General features: G+C 47.4%; 1 protein-coding gene across 1 annotated transcript in view; it reads right to left on the bottom strand.

Annotated features, from left to right (window-relative positions):
* Positions 641-22,423, bottom strand: part of ATP10A (ATPase phospholipid transporting 10A (putative)) — a 173,796-nt gene continuing 152,013 nt past the window's right edge. Inside the window, 9 exon segments of the mRNA XM_021098662.1 lie at positions 641-1,398; positions 1,401-1,912; positions 2,056-2,243; positions 2,637-2,741; positions 2,836-2,916; positions 5,274-5,474; positions 10,363-10,488; positions 14,794-14,870; positions 17,569-17,896. Of these exon segments, the coding sequence (XP_020954321.1) occupies positions 1,358-1,398; positions 1,401-1,912; positions 2,056-2,243; positions 2,637-2,741; positions 2,836-2,916; positions 5,274-5,474; positions 10,363-10,488; positions 14,794-14,870; positions 17,569-17,896 (1,659 nt within the window). The 3' untranslated portion in view covers positions 641-1,357.

Genomic DNA, 22,423 nt, shown 5'->3' with positions numbered 1-22,423 from the left:
TAACAGAACAGGAACCTACAGGGCCTTCCCGGGACAGACCCCCTCCCCTAAATTCTCTGCTTTAGCTCTGCTCTGAAATACCTAGACAATAGTATCTGATGCGTATTTCCTGAATTCTTCAGAGGCTAGAACCACCACCACCAAATGGAAGAAATGAACTACTTGATGATCAGATGCTCAGGCCTCCAGACCTTCTGGTGCCTAAGGATGATAATGTTAACAGCCCTGTTGCCTCACCACCAACCAATCTGATAGTTGTATCCTGGGACAGCCCTCCCTCACCTGGCCTTTCAAAATGCTTTGCTAAGGAATTCCCTGGTGGCCTAGCAGTTAAGGATCTGGCATTGTCACTGCTGTGGCTTTTGGGTTCGATCCCTGACCCAGGAACTTCTGCTGTGGCTGTGGCCAGGGGGAAAAAAAAAAAAAGCTTTGCTGAAACGCTTCGGGAAGTTTGGGGTATTTTTGAGCATGAACCGCCAATGCCCTTGCTTGGTCCTGCAATAAAACTTTATCTGCTCCAAACTCAGTTCCCATTTGTTTGGCCTCACTCTGCACTGGGCACATGAACATGAGTTTCGGTAACATTAGGTCACATTAATAACATTAGTTAACATCACACAACAGTGACAACCGGACACGCTCTCTTTGCAAAGTGAAGGTTGTTTATTATGATTTTGACAGGCAAGGCCTCACATGGGAACTGTAATACCTGCAGGTGATCTTTACCTAATGCCTGTGTAAAAAATGAGCACGGGGATGAACTTCTGTAGGTTTTCCTGGAGTTCTCACTTTCCCGTTCCTGGTGAAGCAAAGCCCCCCCACCCCCTAGTGGTGGGATGGAGAAACAAGACGGCAGGGAGATCTGCTGGGGCTGTGTACTTGCCCACCTCCTCCCTCCCTCCACACCCGCCCAGGGTTCACTGTGCTCACATATGTTTACACTTGGGGAAAGCAAAGGCCACATGAGTTGAAGAAAACCAGTCAGAATGCATTTTCTTATAAAACGAGATGAAAAAATAAATCCAAACACACCCTTTCAAGTGTCACTCTCCTTTAAACTTTTATATATGTTAAAGCTCTTATTTTTCTCTTCAATATACTCTACTTAGAAATTTTAAAAAATAAACTTTCTTTTTGGTACCTTTCATTTCCTGTGTTAGCCTTGGAAATATATAAAATACATCTCACTAGAACTCTTCTGTGCAAATAAGAAACATAAATAATATTAATGTCTATGTTATAAAAAAAAAAAAAAGAGCATTTCGAGGTTTTCACCACTGCCACCAGCAGCCGCAGGCCCTGGAAGGGCTCCTAGAAATAGTCTGTGGCCTGTAGGTTCTGGTCTGGCGGAAGGGGGCTAGGCAAGAACTCGCTGTCCTGCTTGTCCATCTGTAAACCACTTCGGGAGAACTGTAGGACGCTTCCCAGCCCGCTGACCAACGAGAGAGAAGAAATCCAGTTGAGTGAGCTGAAGCCGGACAGGCTGAAGATGGATGAGAGGGGGGCTGCTCTGCTGGTGCTGGTGGGCTTCATCTTGGAGTCTCCAGGACATCCCAGGATCATTTCTCCTGGCGAGGACAACCCCGGGGTCTGGCTGCTCAGCCCTTCCAGAAGGGCGTCTTCCCTCAGAGGCACACTCACATCCACCACGCTGGGCTCCCCGCTGGCTTCTGGGGAGCAGGCCGGCTGCTGGGCAGGCCAGGTTGCCTGCGAGCTGCAGTCCTGGGACAAGGACCTGGAGGTGCCGAGGCTCCCCTGCTCTGACGGTTCAGTTCTTGGTTCTCCTGGGAGGCCTTCCTGAGCAGAGGTCTCTTTGGGAGCCCTGAGTTTCTTGGGGGACCTCTTGGCCAACTGGCGTCCCAGCTGAAGCTGAGTGGGGAAAAGGCTTCCCTGTAGGGCTTTGAAAAACAATCTGGAAAGAACACATAGAAAACAGTCATCGTTTGCTGCAGTGGTGCCTTTGAGCTTTTGAGACTCAGATAGTGCGGGAGCACAGCAAGGAAAAGGCTCTCAGGGCTCACAGAGGACCTGAAGGTCAATGTTCCACAAACCCACCTGGGCAGTAGCGCGGCGACAGGTGCAATGAGACAAGTCAAGTAAAACACGGGGTCTCCCATTAATGTCTGCATGGTCCAATAGGGGTTGGATGGAGGATAGCAGGTTGCACAGGAAGCATTATAAATCAAAGCCACGGTGAAAAATAAAAGGATACTGAAGCCACAAGCTGTCCAGTTGAGCCAGGTCTAAGGTGGGGAGAGAAAGACAGGGTTTTATTTCAACAACAATCCACTGGTCCTCCACAAGCAGGCTTGATGGAAACAGGGTGTCAGTGGGGCGTGGAGCTATGGGAACCCTGGACTGGCCTGAACACAGGAGGATGCAGGGGGAGGGAGAGGGAAGGGGAGCCTGGGGTGGAGGGGCTCCAGTGGGAAGGGGCCCAGAACCAAGGCTGCAGCTGCTTCCACACCCTGAGCTTGGGTCTGTGTGGCCGGTCTGTGGATCTGTTTTTGTTCTTGTCACAGTGAGATGGGCTTTGCACTCCTGTCTGCTCACAGCCCTGCTGGATCGCACGGAGTCTGTTTGGAGGTGAAGGTTACGTGGCCCAGCCCCTTCTGGAGAGCGCCCGCAACTCTCACCCAGGTCTTGGTCTCAATGCCCAGGTGCAGCAGGAAGGTGAACAAAGCGATGGTAGTGATAGGGGTCCCCCAGGTGAACATGTCTGTGTCTGAGTCGTAGTAAGCCTGAAAGACAGAAGGTCGTGTGTCTGCATGTGGCCAGGTGACCTGGTGGGAAAGGCTGTGGCTACTGCCAACTTACCAGGTTCTGGTAACTTACCAGGTAGGGAATGAAGAAGCACACCAGGCTCTGGAAGGCAGCATCAGCCATGTTCAACCAGAATGTGCGAGGCCCGTATTCCTGAGACACAAAAACAAGCTCAGAGGTGACAGCTGGTCACAGGGGTCCCTAAGGCAAAAGTCAAGCACCCAGGGAGACTTGCCAATTCAGGACTTTGGGGGAGGGCAAGTGGCTGGAAAAACATTACAGAAAGGCCTGGAGACTCACTGAGAGCAACTGGATCCACAAGACCTGCTCCAGTATTTCAAGGTCAACAGCAGAGAAATGAAAATGTCTCTTAAAATCGCATGAGGGAACATTCCTCTGAAATTCTGGCATCGTCCCCCAATCTGAATCCTTCTTTTTTTTAACCTTTTTTAGACTATACATATATATAGACACACACACTATATGTAGAGAGAGACTATATATATTTTTTATATATTTAATTTTATTTTTAAAATTTAATTTTTATTGAGCTATAGCTGATTTACAACATTGTCTTAATTTCAGGCACACAGCACAGTAACCAAGTTACGTGTGTGTGTGTGTGTGTGTGTGTGTGTGTGTGTGTGTGTGTGTAATCTTCTTCCCATACAGATTCTCTTCCCATATGGATTATTAGAAACTATGGATTATAATTCTCTGTGTAGGGCCTTGCTGGTTACCTGTTTTATAAATAGTAGTGTGTGCATGTTACTCCCAAATTCCTAATTTATCTCCTCCCTACCCCCCTTTCCCCTTTGGTAACCATAATTTGTTTTCTATGACTGTGAATCTCTTTCTGTTCTGATAAAAATGAATTTATTTCCGAATCTGAGTCTTTTTATTTCTACTCTGTCAGGGCTTTGCCTCTCTTTATTGGTGGAACCCCTAGAATGTTTCTTAAAGGTGAGTTATTTTGAAATTAGATCATGGATGTTTCCTAATGTTAAAATCAAACAGCTGCTTACCAAGGGCAACAATGACCTTGAAATGGACTAATCATGTCTTCACTGTCTGGGTGCCCGATTCTGTATTTAACTTTGTTGAGTTCTGAGCTGCTGGTGCTGGCCCATAGGGCACAGGAGTGGATAGATGAGCATTTACTGGGCGCTTTGGAAAGCCAGGCCCTTCCTGCTATCACCTGAAACCCCAGGACAAACTCCCTGCAGCCGTAAGAGCTGAGGCCTGACCGAGTGCAGGAGCTGCCCCAGGTGACAGGTGACAAGCAGAGGCCTCCTTATCTTCCTGACCCTCATTAGCCCCCACCCCACGCTGCCTGAGGGGAAGTCAACTCTCTAGTGAATCAGTTCTGAATTAGAGACCCTTGTGTGAGATGTAGGGCTCCGTTACCTTGGCACACATAGAGTAATTCCAACAGGGCTTCCTTTAATGGCTGGCTAGGAACAGCTAGTAATTAGCATGTCAATCTACGTGGTGTATTGAGGTAAACCTGTATTTACATCATCTGTTGGTATTCACTTGTTCTTTCTGGGGTTTCCCTAGGGGGTACTCTTCTCATTAAACCTCATTCAAAGTAAATCACATTTCTTTGGGATGTTTTAGAAAAATCTCTGCTCTGGCTGCAATGATCACATGTGACCTTGACTTAAGATTCCAAATGGGCTTTCCTGGAGTTCCTGCTGTGGCACAGTTGGGTTAAGAATACAACTGCAGTAGCTTGGGTCACTGCAGAGGAGTGGGTTCCATCCCTGGCCTGGAACAGTGGATTAAAGGATCTGCTTGTTGTTGCTGTGGCCACAGCCTGGATTCAGTCCCTGTTATGCTGTGGGTACAGCCATTAAACCCCCCCCCCAAAAAAAAAAGAAAAAAAAAAAGGGGGCTTTCCTTGGAGTCCCGGAGATTTCTTCTTTTTTTTTTTTTTTTTTTTTTTAAATCTTGCCTTTCTTTTAAGCTTTACTTAAGTAAATTGATATACAAAATCTGTACATTTTTAATGTGTGCATTTTGATGAGTTTGGGCACCTACATACACCCCTGATACCATCACCACAACCAGTCATCTCTCTCTACCTAGAGCATTGCACAGTCTAGGAGACAGAATTCATTGCGTTCCTCCCACTGGTCAGCGTCTAGAATTGAACTGTTTGTCCCAGGGTGTCCATTTATTTTTAATTTAATTTAATTTTTTGCTTTTTAGGGCCACACTGGCAGCATATGGAAGTTCCCAAGCAAGGGGTTGAATTGGAGCTACAGCTGCTGGCTTACACTACAGCCACAGCAACTCGGAATCCAAGTCACATGTGAGACCTACACCACAGCTCGTGGCAACACCGTATCCTTAACCCACTGAGAGAGGCCAGGGATCCAACCCGAATCCTCATGGATCCTAGCTGGGTTCGTTAACCGCTGAGCTACAATGGGAACTCCCCAGGGTGTCCCTTTAGAGGGAGGTGAGGGACTGGCACTTTCTGGGAGGAGGACAGGGAGCCTCACCTCCCTGTTCTGGCCGCTCTTGTAGAGCTGTGGCTTGGTCAGCAGCACGTCAGCGGGCACGTCCTTGTCCAGAACCCCAGTCACCAGCTGGGGAAGCGATGAGAAGAGCAGGTTAAAGAAGATCAGGTACCACTGGTCAATCATGGCAGATGCAGAGAAGCCGCAGTAGAACTGGAACCAAAACAGGAGGCCCACGAACATCTGTGATCAAGAGGGGGAAGAGTGGGGATGAGCAATTCTCAGCTGCTCTGCAGATTCTTGGCCAGGGGAGCCAAGGGGCTTGCAAAGTCTGACTGTAAAGACTGACTTTATAAGCAGATGTTTTCACCAAAGCCAGTCCTACCCTTGGTGCCCTTTATCTCTTTCTCTTCCTCCTCCCTGCACCTTCCCTGATCCCTTGAGCATCAAAGACCAACAAGGGGAGCTAGGAATTCCCACCTACAGTCCTTGGTGGGATGAGGTCTTGTGCCCAAAATGGCCACAGATGGTAAAAGAAAACAAAATAAAGGTCTGGCAGGGTCTAGAGTGGTTCACATCTCAAGAAGGCCAGCTGGGTGCATCACCCATCACCAGGCTTCTTTCCTGGCACCCCTCGCTGTGCACTAAACTAAACCTACCTGGGCTACATCTCGAATCCTGCCTCCCTCTTTCTGATGAGGAACCATGTGCAATTCCTGACTCACACAAGCATGGCGGTAAAGTCAATGATGACATCAACATTGCTGCCTTGACTGAGAGCCCTGGCATCTGCTGGGTGCTCTGTTGGAAGGTAAGCTATAGGCATCATCGCTGGTCCCTGCAGCTCCCGTGAGCAGGAAAGGAAGGTTCAAGGAGGTGGAAGAGCCTCCTCTTGTGCAAGGTAGGTGGAGCTGGGTGGATCTCATCCTACTGTTATTTGATCCCCGAACATCCCTGGCCTGAGTGCATTTATGGCGAGGAGGAGCATGGCAGTTTAGCAATTGCAAAGCATTTTTACACTTATTAGTTGTGCCCCTGACACAGACCATTTACCACATCTCTGCCTCAGTGACCTTGTCCATGAAACCGGTGCACCAATGGTACTTAGTTATGGGGTTGCAGTGAGGATTAATGACTAAGGCACCTTGAAGAACTCTCAAAAGCCCCCTGCACACTGTAGAGGCTTGTCGATGGTCCGTGCTTGTCACTGTGAGCAGGGTGGCTCTTTCCTCTGTCTGAGGCTCCAGCAGGGCTAGTGTGTTCACCTCATTTAGAGAAAAGGAAACTGAGGTCCAAGGTGTTCAATGACTAGACTGTGGTCATCGTATGAGTAATAAACCCAACTTGTTTAACCACTTGTAGGTCTCAGCCTGGAAGAGCCACTGTAGAAGAACATTCTTAGCTGAGCCCTGCAGGCAACGGCCTGGGTGTGGGTTCTGAAGCTTCGGCTGGTGCACATGTCTGACCTTGACATAGTCACATAACCTCCCTGAGCTCTGGTTTCTTGACCTAAAAATGGCTTGTTCCAAAGCTCAGAAACAATGACAGTCTACATGGACAGCACCTCTAATGATATAGATCCTCCAGGACTTGTTTCAGTCTATGACTGAATGCCACTGTTCCCCTCCACCCTAAAAATCGACAAACTGGGCTTTTTCACTGACTTTCTTCCCTCTTCACGCCCACTCCTGATTTTTCTCTCTCTCACCCCCTCAGGTGATGCCTAATGAGTCATCTAGTGAACAAGTGGGGTCAAACAAAGAGGAGGAAAAGCATTTAGATAATTGAGATTTTTTTTTTCCTCCTGTAGTACCGAACAGCCTTAGAACCTAAACCACTGTTGCTATGGAAACTTTTCTTCTCTGCTCCTGACTGGAAAGGAAGGCCAACTTATTCCTAAAACTAATGAATTTCTCACTTTTGGAGGCAGGGTGATTATCCTCGAACTTCTCAAGTAGATTAAGCGCTTGTTAACAAGGCCCTGCATCTTAGAGTAAAAACAGGCTCTCCTTCCTCCTTTCCTCCCTCCATGAGGACAGATTCTCCCTGGCAGGCAGGAGGCTGGGCCCATTCCAGGTGGCGCTCTGGGCCTCGTTTGCAACTGAAATGTTGAATGCCTTCCTCTCCGTCTGAGAAATTTTCATGAGGAATTAGGGTAGAATTCAATTCTTGAGTTTCGTTTTGTTTTCAGATGAAGAAAACAAAGTCCACAGAAGGCAAATGACTTGCTCTAGACTGCACAGCTAATGAATGACAGGTTTCCATCCTGCCCAGCCCCACTCACCTTTACTCAAAGTGATCACCCACTCCTCTGGGAGCTGGGATCCTCTAGGTTTGCAACTGTGCTCATGGGGTGGGGAGGGGCTTGGTGCTGGGGAGGCAATGCCAGTCGGTCAGAAGAATGGGCAGTAATCCAACAAGGACAGGGACAGTGTGGCACAGCCTTGTGTGGATCGAGTCCCAGGCAGAACCCAATATATATTAATTTCCAGAACTCAGACTATAAAATCAGACATGCCCTGATTGGTTCTGAGTATCTGTATTCATTTGCTAGAAGACATTTCAAAAAACAGGTGAGAGTGAGGGGGCAAGAGAGGATGGGAAAAGACAGGTAAGTCTGAGCCTTGAGAAGGAACATTTAAGACATGCACAAGGGCTGTCTTGATGGTAATACAGAGTGAATATGGAGATTTTAAAGTGCAATTAGAAATAACTATACCTTTCAAGGTATTTTATTTTGTTTCAGAAAAGGACAGGATTTTGGAGCTGTGCTGTCCAGTGTGGTGTGTTCATGGGATGGTTCTGGAGGCTCAGTTATCCCCAGAGTTTCTTTATTTTGTCTCCTTGTTGGCGCCTTTGACCACAAGCTATCAGAGGCAAGAGTGACAAGGAGTGGAGTTTCCACGATGGCTCAGTGGGTTAAGGATCTGACTGCAGGAGTTCCCGTCATGGATCAGTGGTAATGAACCTGGCTAAGATCCATGATGACTCGGGTTCAATTCCTGGCCTTGAGCAGTGGGTTAAGGATCTGGCGTTGCTGTGAACTGTGGTATAGGTCCCAGATGCGGCTTGGATCCCGCATTGCTACGGCTGTGGTGTAGGCAAGCAGCTGTAGCTCTGATTCAACCCCTCAACTCCTAGCCTGGGAACTTCTGTAAGCTGCACCTGTGTCCCTAAAATGACAAAAAAAAAAAAAAAAAAAAAAAGAATCCACCTGCAGCAGTTCAGGTCACTGCAGAGGTGTGGGTTTGACCCCTTCTTGGCACAGTGGGTTAAAGGATCTGGTGCTGCACAGAAAAGCGTAGGGATTCAACCCACTGCCCTGGGAACTTCCATGTGAAGTGGGTGTGGCCATGAAAAAAAAAAAAAAAAAGAGTGACAAGGAGCAATCCAGCTACTTCTCAGCAAAATGTCTATACCTCACTTACAAGTAGAGCAGGGTTCTGAAATAGCCATGCTGTCCATCCTGGAGAAAGCTTGCCGTCTGCCAAGGACATAGTAATGAAGGAACTAAGCGTTAAATGCAAGGGGCAACAGGAAATGGACCAGGGCCCTGGATCCATTTCTCTAGAGAGATAGAACTGTCCTGAGCCACCCCAGGCATGTCCTAACAGAAGCGTCAATTTTGGAAGAGGGCGTCTGCGCTGCCAGCACCGAGAGGGTAGGGCAGGCATCTCTCAGTGGGCCACCCAGTATCAGGATCACAGCGTGAGTCCTCTCATTCTGCTCCAGGACTGCCAATCACAGCCCTGCTTATCATGCAATTCCCTGCCTGCTCTGGAGTGAGCAAGGATCAGAGGACTCCGGATCAAGGGCTTGGGAGCTGGAGTCAGATGGATGGAGGCTAAATGTGGCCTGACTGCTCCCTGGCTGATGACTTTATGCAAACCATTGTATCTCATGGCTGCTCTACTTTTTCTTTTCAGCCATACCTGCGGCCAAAGTTCCTGGGTCAGGGATCAAACCCAAGCCACAGCAGTGACCCAAGCTACAAAGCTTGCTCAATGCCTCCAAACTCCAGTTCCTGACATTTTCCATTCACACTTACTTCCTGTCCCACATTCCCAGTGTTGATTACCGACTCCATCATCAATCCTGCCATTCAAACCAGGGGTCTCAGAATCATTTATGAATTTTGTTTCTTCATCACTCTCATCAAATTCATCAGATGTTGGGTGGTGCCCAGGGATTTTTACTTATTTTTATTTTTTTGGCATGCAGAAGTTCCTAGACTAGGGATTGAACCCATGCCACAGCAGTGACAATTCCAGATCCTTAACCCGCTGCTCCACAGGGGAACTCCTCTACTTTTTTTTTTTTTAATTCTTTTTTCCCCCTTCCTCTTCTTTTTTTTTTTTCTCTTTTTAGGGCCATAGCCACGGCATATGGAGGTCCCCAGGCTAGGGGTCCAATCTGAGCTACAGCTGCTGGCCATAGCCATAACCACAGCAATGCCAGATCCAAGTCATGTCTGTGACCCACACCACAGCTCACAGCACCACCAGATCCTTAACCCACTGAGTGAGGCCAGGGATCGAACCCACAACCCCATGGTTCCAAGTCAGATTCGTTTCTGCTGTGCCACGATGAGAACTCCCGACTCCTCTACTTATTATAAAGCTACAAGTGGATGTTTTTCCTGGATGGACCCGTTTCCTCAACCTTCTCCCTCAGTAGTGCAGGAGAATTCAGATTCCAGGTACAAGGCCAGGGCAGGTATGGGGGGAATCCACAAAGGCTAAGGAGGGTGGAACCAATGAGGTGGCCTAAGGGCCACGTTCAGGTGAGGGCCCTGTGACTCTCAGGCCTTTCATAGCTAAAATCCTCTATCCTGGCATCAAACCCCTACTATGTTTTTTTTTTTGGTTTTTTGTTTTTCATTTTGCTTTTTAGGGCTGCACCCACAGCATATGGAAGTTCCCAGGCTACTAGTCAAATCAGAGCTACAGCTGCCAGCATATGCCACCACCATAGCAACTTGGGATCCAAGCCACATCTGCCATGTACACCACAGCTCATGGCAACATCGGATCCCCGACCCACTGAGCAAGGCCAGGGATGGAACCTGAATCCTCATGGATACTAGTCAGATTTGTTTCTGCTGCAGTACAATGGGAACTCCCACACCTACCGTGTTTTTGTAGAAGAAGTACAGCACCATGTTGGCAAGTCGGGAGTAGCACCAATGTCCATGAACAATGAGGAGTCTCTCGAGGTACCGGAATCTGGGCACTGCGAAGTCGCTGGCCATCACTGCCTTGAGAGGGAGAGAGTTCCCGTTATAGGCCATCTAAGATCCCCCTCCACCCAAACACAAGGTGCGATGTGGATGGAAAAATCCAGTCTGAACACATGTGACCAGCCAAGGCTGACTGGACCACTGTCTCCCTTGATGATGGCCTGCATTTAAGAAAAGTCCAATCTCGGAGTTCCCATTGTGGTTTAGCAGGTTAAGGATCTGACACTGTCTCTGCGAGGATATGGTTTCCATCCCTGGTCTCACCTGGGAACTTCTATATGCCATAGGTGCAGACATTACAAAGAAAAGGGGGGGGGGCTCCAATCTCAACAATACCCTCATTCAGGGATATGGCTCTAGAGGACTCATTTGAGATTTCCAATATATGTAATTGATGGATTTTTTGTTTAAGTTTTTGCTTTTTCTTTCCCATGCTTTTTTTTTTTTTTAACAAGGTAAACAAAAATATGGACATGCAAGACATTTCCTTTCTATTCCAACCCTCTGATGTTTTATTCATCTAAGTCATATTAGGCTCTCAACCCAAAGATAAACCTAAGTTGCCCATATGTATGCACCAGCGTTAAGACAGTTGGCTGTCCTGGAGGTGCATTCTGGGTTGTTCTCCCCTAGAGCCACAAATAATGAGCAAGTGTAGGGCCTTGGTTCCCCTGGCCTCCATGCAGTTCAGTCCTAGGATGTCCACTGCACGGTCCTGGATGTTGATAGGACAAGGGACAGCAGGCTTCCTCTCCAGACAGGAAAGACGCCTGGGGATGAAGCTTCCCCGTACTTTGCTGAACACCATGCTCTCCACAATTAAACTAACTGGGCCATACAGATGCCATCTAAGTAACACCTTCTGTGCCCCCAAACCACTTGGAACATACTGAAAAGTGAATTTAATCATTTGGGGGAAAAAAATCAAAGAAAATGTCAATAAGAGATGCATTTCTGGAGTTCTCGCTGTGATTCAGTAGTAATGAAACCGACTAGTGTCCATGGGGATGTGGGTTTGATCCCTGGCCTTGCTCAGTGGGTTAAGGCATTGCCATGAGCTTTGGCGTAGGTCTGAGACAAGGCTCGGATCCTGCATTGCTGGGGCTGTGGCGTAGGCTGGCAGATATATCTCTGATTTGACCCATAGCCTGGGGACTTTCATATGCTGCAGGTGCAGCCCTCAAAAGACAAAAGGGGGGAAAAAAAGTACATTTCTGCTTATCTTTGGAGGATTATTCCACACAAAAATATGTCTGCTTTTAAAATTTAACTGACTTTTCTATAATTAAATAACACCTGGAAAAGAGTAGGTCACCTTTGATGTTGTCTAGTCTGGGGAACAGAATAACATCACCGTGCATCAGAAAAGTCTGAAGCCTTACAATGCTTTCCAACCCCAAACTAAGGATCTGGAAGCAAATTGTGTCTTTACATCTCTTCCTATCTACATACAGGTGTCTTAAGGGTTTTGTGCACCCTTCCTTCCTTCATTTATCCTCCTAGCCATCCTCTCAAAAATCATATATTAAGACTTTCCAGTTGCCAGGCACAGACTTAGAGACATAGACATGATCACATAGGGTCCCTGGCCTCAAGGGAGTCATCAAAAAACTTAAAGGGGGACTGCCCACTGTGGTGCAACATTATTAGAGGTGTCTCTGGAGTGGTGGTTCAATCCTTGGTCCAGCACAGTGGGTTAAAGATCTAGAGTTGCCAAGGCTAAAACTATGGCTCAGATTTGATCCCTGGCTCAGGAAGTCCATATGCCATGGGCAGCCAAAATCAAACAAAAAAACCCTCAAAGGGTTGTTGTTAAATAGAGTTAAGGAGAGGACTAGGAGGTCTTTAAGAAGCAGCCTTGACTCTTGAGAAGTGCAGGTGAAGCTCTCTTTCAGGCCCTGCTTGCCTCTCCAGCCTTTGGTCACAACTTCCCACCTCCACATCTGGGCTGCAAACACATGGCTTGTTCCTCCATCAAGGGGGTCTCCCCAGTGCTTCCTGCCAGCCAGGTCAGAGTCTTCTGTCACATCCTCAACCAGGAAACCAGTGTTTCTCTTTCATAGCACTCACTTCCATTATGACTATTGGTGTAAGTTTGTCTTGTTTTGTTTGGCCACGCCCATGCCCTAGCCATGGGCCAGGGATGGCACCCATGACACAGCAGTGACAATGCCAGATCCTTAACCCTCAGAGCCACTAGGGAATTCCTAAGTTTAAAATACTTCTCTAACCTCCTGTTCTGAACACTCCATGAGAGTCAGGACAGGGGATGTTGTGGTCCCCCTACCACCCCAGTTCCCAGCCAGTTCTTGGCCTGTGGGGCACTCAACAAACGTATCGGACCAGGCGACTCCATGGAAGACTCAGCGTCTCAAAGCTACAGAACCTCCTTGGTCCCCTCTGCTCCCACCCAGGACCCCTTTCCCACCCCGGCTGAGTGGGGAGCTCCAAGCACCTCACTCTTCCTCAGTGACCACCCTTGGACTCCCTGGGTCCATGTATGTCTCCCAGAGGGCTCAGCATCATGTCCCTTTGCTTATCAGATCAACTAAAATGCAAGCAGAGCCACATTCCCCTGGGTGACCTGAGCCCCTGAGAATAGTCAAAAGGGGTACAACCTTACCACTGTCTTACACATTGCACCCTCCATAAAGAAGTATAGCTTTAAATAAGTATGGAAACAGAGTTCCCATTGTGGCTCAGTGGAAATGAACCCGACTAGTATCCATGAGGAGTCGGGGCCGATCCCTGGCCCTGCTCAGTGGCTTAAAGATCTGGCATTGCCCTGAGCTGTGGTGTAGGTTGCAGACATGGCTTGGATCCTGTGTTGCTGTGGCTGTGGCACAGGCCAGCAGCTGCAGCTGTGATTCGACTCCTAGCCTGGGAACTTCCATATGCTGCAGGTGCGGCCCTAAATAAATAAATAAATAAACAAATACAGAAGCATCCTATCCCAAAGTCATGTCTGTTCAGAACCTCAATTCGAGCCCTACAGCTCAGCTGTTCTCACCAAGTCTCTTATGGCTCACAGACACCTCTGCCTCCCTCGGCCCTGAGGACACGTAGTGGTGGTGGCTCCCTCCCTCCCCACCCACATGCTGGATCTGGAGTCTTCAATAAAAAGTGGATTCATTGGGTGAACTTCTCTGCACCTGTGGTTTATGGCACCACCCTGGGTAGCTTTTCACTCTAGAAAATGGGGGCCAAGAGGCAATGCTGCTGAAAAACTCAGCATGGGAGTTTCTGTTGTGGTGCAGCAGAAACAAACCCAACTAGTAACCATGAGGTTGCAGGTTCGATCCCTAGCCTGGCTAGTGGGTTAAGGATCTGGTGTTGCCGGGTGTAGGCCGCAGACATGGCTCAGATCCCGAGTTGCTGTGGTTGTGGTGTAGGCTGGCAGCTACAGCTCTGATTCAACCCCTAGCCTGGGAACCTCCATATGACACTGGTGAGGCTTTCCCCATGGGCATGGCACTGTGAAGAAGTAAGGATGAGTTCCAACTTGGGCTCCAAGTTCAATTTTGTGGAGGAAGAAAAAATACGCCAAGTAACAGAACACAAACCAGTGGAGTAGAAGAGGAGAGTTGGAAGGTGCAGAGGATGGGCCTGAGATGGAACGACTGTGCTTCTGGGCTCAGGACTTTCCATCTCACTTTGACTTCAGTATTAAGTGAGGAAATCAAGAAGCCTGAACAGGCCAGGCATCTATACATGCTCAATAGCTAATTACCGACTGAATGCATCAATGGACAGATCAACCAATGACCAAACAGTGACCAACATCCTGACTTTTAAAAGACGACTGTATAGATTGTTCCCTATGGTCACCACCAAGCTAAAAATACTGTAATTCAAAGTTAATCAAAGGTCCAGAAATTGTAAAGCTCTATCCAAAAGAAACATTTTTTTTTATGAACTCATTGGTTCATTGCCTGGACCTCAGGTCCAGGACAAAGACAGGGACAAAAAAATAGTGCAGAGATGAATTTTCACACAAGCCAAGATGGCTACATTCCATCTGGATAGTGGCACTAGGTTGCAACAGTACTCCAGCAAATGGCACCATTAATGTTTAGGGGCAGGAAAGAGGGCCTTCTACGCATTGACAGCCAGAGGAAGGCGATGACTCACCTTGCTGCACTCTTTCCCACCTTTTCACAGACATATACTTACAGACACCCACTCTCGGCACGTGGCTTTACACCCATGAAGTGCCACCGGCCACCTGGTCTCCTACCAGAATGTATTGAAGTCCAATATTTAGCTCTGCTGGACAGAACCCACAGGAAGGCCAGCACGGTTTGAGGGCCCCTCGGTCTTTACCTGCATGCCCTCCTGGCCCGAGATTCCCACGCCTACATCTGCCACCTGGATCATGCTGACGTCATTGGCTCCGTCTCCTAGAAACAGCACAGGTGGGAAGAATCGTTTGAGCTGAGATCCATGGAATCAAATGGGCTTGATGGATCTTCATGGGGTGCCCTTGAGCTGGGGTCCTGTGGAGGGTCCTGGGATGGAGTGAGGAAGAATCCCTAGGGAACCAAGTGATGCAGGCAGAAGCAGCATGGCAGGATGCTTGGACCAGGAGGTATGACAGAAAGCAGCGGCCAGCATGTACCTTCCCACTTAGAATGTGCTCTGCTTTACTGGCTCCTCAAACCAAGAGAGCTCTTCACACGGCATCCAGCATGGGGAGGGACAGGACAACCATCTTCATCGTTATCCCCTTGACTACTCCAGACTTGGTCACACATATAGCATACTAGCCAAGGCTACTCCAATTCACAGCACACCAGTGGTTTTCAAAACTGATGATAGGAGGTGGAACTCTGCCCAGCAAACTGGAGGGCTCTTTTTGCACACCCACATCCAGCTAGCTTGTTAGATACTGTGCTCACCCTTGGGGTCTCTGAGTATGTGATAAAGGAGACCTCCTGCTTATTCAGTCACATTGCTGATAGAAAATGCATAGAAGCTGGAGTTCCCTAGTGGCCTAGTGGTTAAGGATCCAGCATTGTCATTGCTGTGGCTTGGGTCATTGCTGTGACATGGGTTTGATCCTCAGCCCAGGAACTTATGCATGCCACTGCGCAGCCAAATAAAAACAAGTGTAGGAGCACAGGACAGCACTCTCGACACCTTCAGGGAAAAGCAAGCAGAAACTTGGAGTCACTGTCACTCAGTGATAGTGACCATTCTTGGAACAGGGCAGCAAAAGGGCACAAGTCCCAGAGTACCTCCCATGTTTCAAATACACAAAAAGTGCAGATACTCAACTCTGGAGTGACTAAAACCATGGCTCCAGGATATCTCTCTCCCGTGATTTCTCTGTTCTTTATTGCACTGGGCCCAACATGGGTGATGAGTCAATATTTGTCCAACTGAAATTCTGTGAAGCAATAACCTCTGCAGCTTTTCTAAGAATGTTCTATTCAAAGTGAGATATGTACGCAGTGATGTTCTCTGGATTATTAACTGCTGGATGCCCAAGAATAAGTCATATCTACACTTCAACTCACTGAAAGAAATAAGCTAAAGTTCTGATGGGTCCTTACTTTCTCTTTTGTGATTCTATTTTGAATTTTTTCTTTTTTTTTTTGGCCGTGCCCAGAGCATGTGGAAGTTTCCAGGCCAGGGACTGAACCTGCGACACAGCAGCGACCTGAGTCACAGCAGTGACGATGCTAGATCTTTAACCCACTGAGCCACCACGGAACTCCTGTTTTTTTCTTTTCTTTTTAACCAGCAGAGGCTTTACCTCCATTTTCCTAAATGAATGCCACACACCTGTGATTCAGTGGCTGAGCCAGGCACTGACCAGGCACTAAAAATGTGATTTATCATTTGTCTCACAGCAGCCTACTGGGTACACTGTCCTCATGTCACCACAGAGGGTGGATGGTAGAGGAGCAGAGTTAGCGTTGAGGGTGCAGAGGTAGCCTGCAGACTCCTTGGCTCCTGACTCCAACATTTGTTAGAGAGACCTAAAAGCCATTCCAGACACAGGAGGGAAAGGTGGTCCTGGGACAGCCTCCCTGAGGAGGGGCCACCCATGGGAAAGCTGCCTGTCTTAACATGATCATTCCCCTTAACAGTTACCACAGCCCTCTGGAGTGCAGGGCCACCTCCATGGTAACACTGCTAAGGCCATCCCACCCCAGACCCAAGCTCTACAGAGGCCTCAGCTGTCCTGATGAGGAGTGATAGGGCAGCCATCCCCACAGCAGCAAAGAGGGACTGACCCAGACCTTTTGTAGAAAATATGGTAATTGTTACTGATTGGTGAGGATGCTTTATTTCAGAGCCATCTCTCACCTAGGTTGTTCAATGCTGGATATCCGGGGACCCTGGGGAGCCTCCCGTTTCCTAGGCTACCCACAGTCTCTCCCGGCCCTCACCAGCAGGTGGCGTTGCCAAGTCCCTGAACCTCACGGGAGACGACCTGAATCGGAGGTGGGCAAGGATGCTGCCCTGGGGGGAAACAGGTGACCACTGGAGAGGGGTAGAGAAGGAAGGAAAAACCATCATTAGATGCACAACCCTTAAGGGAAGGATGCAAAATTTAGTAACTATTTATACCTTAGGATGAATTTTAAAAAAATTAGATGCTTGTCTTAAAACAAAGTTCAGCAGACAAGAAGCAATGGGAGTTCTGATCACCACTGAGCCTCTGGGTCCTGCAGCATTACAGGGCCTTGGACTCCAGGCAGCTCACAGCGATCAGAGGCACCTGCAAAGGGCCTGGGATAGTGTTTCATGTGCAGGGCTCCGCTGTGGCCATGGCTGCCTGCGACAGTAGTCTACTGCCTCCCAGGAAGCAGTAAGAAGCTTCATCTTAAACCACCATTACACTATTATTGACTTTCTAATATCTATATCAGTTGCTAGTGTATTTTGTGGTTTTCAAATCTAAGCTTTATATTTGGAACAGGCTGCTTTATTGCACTGTGTGATTTTATAAATAGAAAAAAGAGCAAGGAAGCTCTTGGCATAGCATGGAAAAGGCAGGAAATTCAGGAGGCTTCGAGAGGAAGCAGCTGCACGAGGTGGGGGCTGTTCATTCACACAAGGCCCCGCCTGGCTGGTGTGGATACTTGCCTATGGCCAGAGTCATGGCTTTGAGCTTGCTCCTGACCAGCTTCACCACCATGCTCTTCTGCAGGGGAGTTGAGCGACAACAAAGGACAGACCGGCACTGCTTAGCGAGGAAGAGGAATTTGTCCTCCAGGTTCTTCTCCAGGGCATAGGCCAGACTCCTCCCATCAATCACAAGGCTGGGGCTGGGGCTGGGGGTGGTGGTCACCAAGGGCGGGCAGACGGGCGAGAAGCTCACGCTCACGCTGCTGGCAGTCTTCTCTGGGGCACTGTGGGGGCTTCTGGACTGCACGTAGTGTAGGCACTGGTCCAGGAGGGCCGCGCATGCCTCCTGAAATGAACATGAGAGGTTGGTGCGGTTCACTCGGCCACATCACAGACTAGGTTATTCCCTATAGCTCATCTGAGGATCCTGGGCTTCAGGCTCTGCCCAGAAGGCCACTCTCCTGAAACTGGGGAGCCAGTGGAAGAGGATAACTTTCAACGTGTAAGAGATCGAGTCAGTTTAGGGTTCCTATGAGACCCACATGACTTCATTATCCTGTGTAGAGGTCAGAACAGAGCACCTTCACTCTGGGAGGCCTGGCCAGACTGTGGACTATGAATTGCTGACTGGTTAGGCTGCAGGAGCTTTCCAAGCACTTCCTGTGGGTCCTCAGAGGCCCTTATGCAGCCCTTCTTGTTTCCTAGTGAGGCACCAGCAAAAGCAAAAGAAGTGTAATCAGTGTCTCCCTAAGCTCTGCAGTTGACCAGTAAAAAGCATAATTACTGTGGCTTTTAATTGGCTGTGCCCTTCTAAAGCTGTATCAAGAGCTCCAAAAAGAACAGGGGAACTTACTGGGGAATCTGCAGGGTCAGGGGACAGAGGCATAGGTGGGATAAGTGTTTCCAGGAATGAACACACTCCAGGGAACATAAGTGGTTCCTAGTTCTCCACGGATAGACAGTGGGTTAGTGACCAGCTTCCTGCAATGCACCGTGGAAATCCAGGGGTGTCCAACAAGCGCTTACCGGGGAACTTTTACATTTAGGAAAGTGAATGGGACTAGGCAAAAGAAGCCCAAGAAGATGCAGCTATTGGTCATGGGTGATAGGCAGGCAGACAGACACATGCGCACTCATCCACAACCATAGCAAGTCACTGACCAGGATTTGCAAAGTGTCGCTGGATAGAGGGAGGGAAAGGCTTGCCTCTGGTAGGGGCTGGGAGTGGTGGCGACCAGGAAGGCCTTGCAGAGAATGTGGGATCTCATCTCAGAAACAGCATGAATCATCTGGTCCCAGCTCAAGGCACTGACAAGGTAAGAAGGAGCAAGCACGCCCTGCCTTCCCCATGAATGCAGCTGTGGCATCTGAACAATTCCTGGAGCAATGTTGAGGACTCAGAGCAAACAGCAGCTGTCAGGCTGGGGAAGAAGGCCAGCCTTCTGAGGACACTGAACAGTGAGGTTTCTACTGTCACTCTGGCAGCCTCTGGTCTGGACTCAGGCATCATGGAAGCTGGAGGTGGGCTCCACAGCAGGGACAGAGTATGCCCCAGCTCCTGGAGAAGCCTTCTATGTCTGGCCTGAGGAGTGGAAAAGACAACTCCAAATGCTCAGAGAAGATGGAGGAAACCACATTTTTATTTACTTTTTTTCCTCTGTTCTCTTGCGCACAGCCCCAGGCAGTTCTGCTCTGGGGGAAGCAGCAGGAACAACAGGGCCATCTGCTGCTGAGGACACTGAGGGAGGTGGCCCTTCCTTCCCATCAGAACATCCAGAATGGCAAGGTAAGTGCTGTCCTCCATGCTGTCTGACCCACCACCACTTGGCCCCTGTGTCAGGGTCAGGGAAGAAGTACAAGGCAGATCAAGGTAACTCCAACCCTAGCTTTCTTGCCAGAGGGAGTCCCAGAGAATCAGAAAGTAATGGAAAAATTGGGAGAGGGTTGAGCTTGGCAAAGAGATGAGACAGATTTTAACAGCTTAGCAAAGACTGAACAAAATTGACATTGAAACCAACACCCCGAGGCTGTTCAGGGCAAGCAGCCTGAACCCAAGATGACTGACTTAAAAAAATCCCCATTCTCCGTAGAATTTGAAATGACCATACAGCAGAAATTGGAACAACACTGTAAATCAAGTATACTTTAATTTTAAAAATTAATTTAAAAAATAATTTAGTAAAAATTGTAAACAATAATAATAATAATTAAAATAAAATGACTAGAGTGCCATTACAAATGCCCACAATAGAACTCTGAAGTTATTAGCATATAAAGAACTAGAAAATTTTCAGTGCCTGTGGAAAAAGATAATCAACAGAAGCCAGTTTGAAGATGACCCACAGACTGGAATTATCTGACAAAGACTCTGCAGCGGCCACTACAAAAGTGTTCCAAGAGTAAGAGACCATTCTAGAACTTAATACAAAAGAAGTCTCAGGAAACAAAGAGAAGATATAAAGAAAAATCAAATAAAAGTTTTAGAACCCCGAAACATTTTAACCAAAATAAAAAGTTCACTGGATTCCATTTATGTGTTCACTGTTGGACTACATTAAGTAGTTTATGTAATTTCTCTATGCTCAAGGAGGGGAATATAACCCCACACTCTGTAAGTATGAGCTGTGCACAGTGACCTTCTTCCAGAAGTCAGCCTGAGACAGGCAAAAAGAATTCGTTTTAGAGAAACTGAAAACAGAATAATAAGAAAACAAGAAATAAAAGAGTAGACTTGAATCCAAACATATTGAAAATTATAATAAATGTAAATGATCTAAGCATATCAAATTAAAGGGGACTGTCTGAATGAATGAAAACATGACCTAACTACCAACCTCCCCCCAAACCCCTACCTCATTTCAAATGCAATCCTATAAGTAGATTATAAACTAAAGAATAAAACAAGGTATGCCATGCAAACAGAAATCAGAATAGCTGGAGTGGCTATTTTCGGTCAGAGTATATATTTCACTCTTTTCAGGTCATTCGGTCTCTATGGCAACTACTGAATACTGCCATTATAGCACAAAAGCAGACAAAGATTGTACATAAAAACATGGGGAAGGCTGTGTTCCAACAAATATCTATAGAAACAGGTGGTAGGTTGGATTTGACCCATAGGCTACAATTTGCTGACCCCTCTTATAAAAGAATCGAATCATACTATCTCTCAGTTGGGTCTTATTAACCCACCAGCCAACAACATAGCAGAAAACACATTCAGGCACATATGAACATTCACCAAGATAATCTATGCCCTGGGTCATTAAAAAAAAAAAAAAAATGAACATATGGGAGTTTCTGCCGTGGTGCAGTGGGTTAAGAATCTGACTGCTGTGGCTCGGGTTGCTACAGAGGCATGGGTTCAATCCTTGGACCGGCAACGTGGATTAAAGGGTCCAGTAATGCCACAGCTGTAGCATATGTAGGTTGTAGCTTTGGCTCGGATTCAATCCCTGGCCCAGGAACTTACATATGCTGTGGGTGCGGCCACCAAAAAAAAAAAAAAAAAAGAACAAATGCAAAAGAATTAAAATCATCAAAAGCATGTTCTATGACAATAATGAATTGAAATCAATAGAATAGGTTTAAAATAGAAATCAAACAGAAATACAACAAGAAAACACTAAGTACTTGGAAATTAAACAAAATACTACCTAGTTTAAGATTTATATTAAAAAAAAAAAACACAGGAGTTCCCTTGCGGCACAGTGGGTTAAGGATCCAGTTTTGTCACTGCAGCAGCTTGAGTCAATGCTGTGGTGTAGGTTCTATCCTTGGGACAGGAAGTTCAACACACTGTGGGCACAGCCAAAACAAAAAACCAAAGGACAGCATGGTATTGGTAAAGGGACAGACACACAGATCAATGGACCAGAATAGAAAGTCTAGAAATGGATCCACACAAATAGGACTGAATTGATTTTCTTTTTTTTTTTTTTTTTCCTGTCTTTTTAGGGCCACACTCACGGCATGCAGAAGTTCCCAGGCTAGGGGTCAAATTGGAGCTATAGCCACCAGCCTACATCACAACCACAGCCAAAGCAACGCCAGACCTGAGCCATGTCTGACCTACACAACGGCTCATGGCAACACCAGATCTTTAAGCCACTGAGAAAGGCCAGAGAGTGAACCTGTGTCCTCATGAATATTAGTCAGATTCCTTTCCACTGAGCCACAGTGGGAACTCCGGGACTAACTGATTTTTCAGCAAAGGAAAAAGACTGTTCACAAATGGTGCCTGATTAACTGGCCAGCTACATGCAGAAAAATGAAGTCTGCTATAAACTTCACACCTTACAAAAAATTCTACATGAAATGGACTATGTCTAAAGCTGAGAGACTAAACTATAAACCATTTAGAAGAAAATATAGGAGAAATCTTTGTGGTTAGGCACATCTTTAGTGTGATACCAAGAGCATGAGCCATAAAAGTTGGACTTGTCATCCTCTGGAGATGTTCCAAGGGGCAGTCAATCAAGGACTCAGAGCCCAGGCCAGGGCCCATAGAAAGCAGATCTCCCCTCCACACTTGGGGACAGACATGATGAATTAAAACCCCAACGCCATTGGGACATCGGTCAGACAACCATCCTGAGGATAACCATGCTGCCTTGGCTCCACCTGACCACATGAAAAACACTCTCTGATACTATTAGCTGGATGGTGTGTCAGGAAAAAGTGGCTTGAACTTTGCATTATAAAGTCCAGATGTGCATTCCTTTGAAACTAAGAAATCCCATTAAATTCCCCAGACTCTGAGACAATGACAAGCACCGCATTCTAAGTGCCAGAAGCACAGCACAGGTGCAAAGAGAGAGGCAGAGGGCAAAGGCCCACTTCCAGAAATGGCAGGCATTCCTTCCTGCTCTGC

This window comes from Sus scrofa, chromosome 1 (assembly GCF_000003025.6).
Source record: "Sus scrofa isolate TJ Tabasco breed Duroc chromosome 1, Sscrofa11.1, whole genome shotgun sequence".
NCBI lineage: Eukaryota > Metazoa > Chordata > Mammalia > Artiodactyla > Suidae > Sus > Sus scrofa.
Note: the sequence above shows the minus strand (reverse complement) of the source record. Positions and strands in the feature narration are given on the sequence as shown.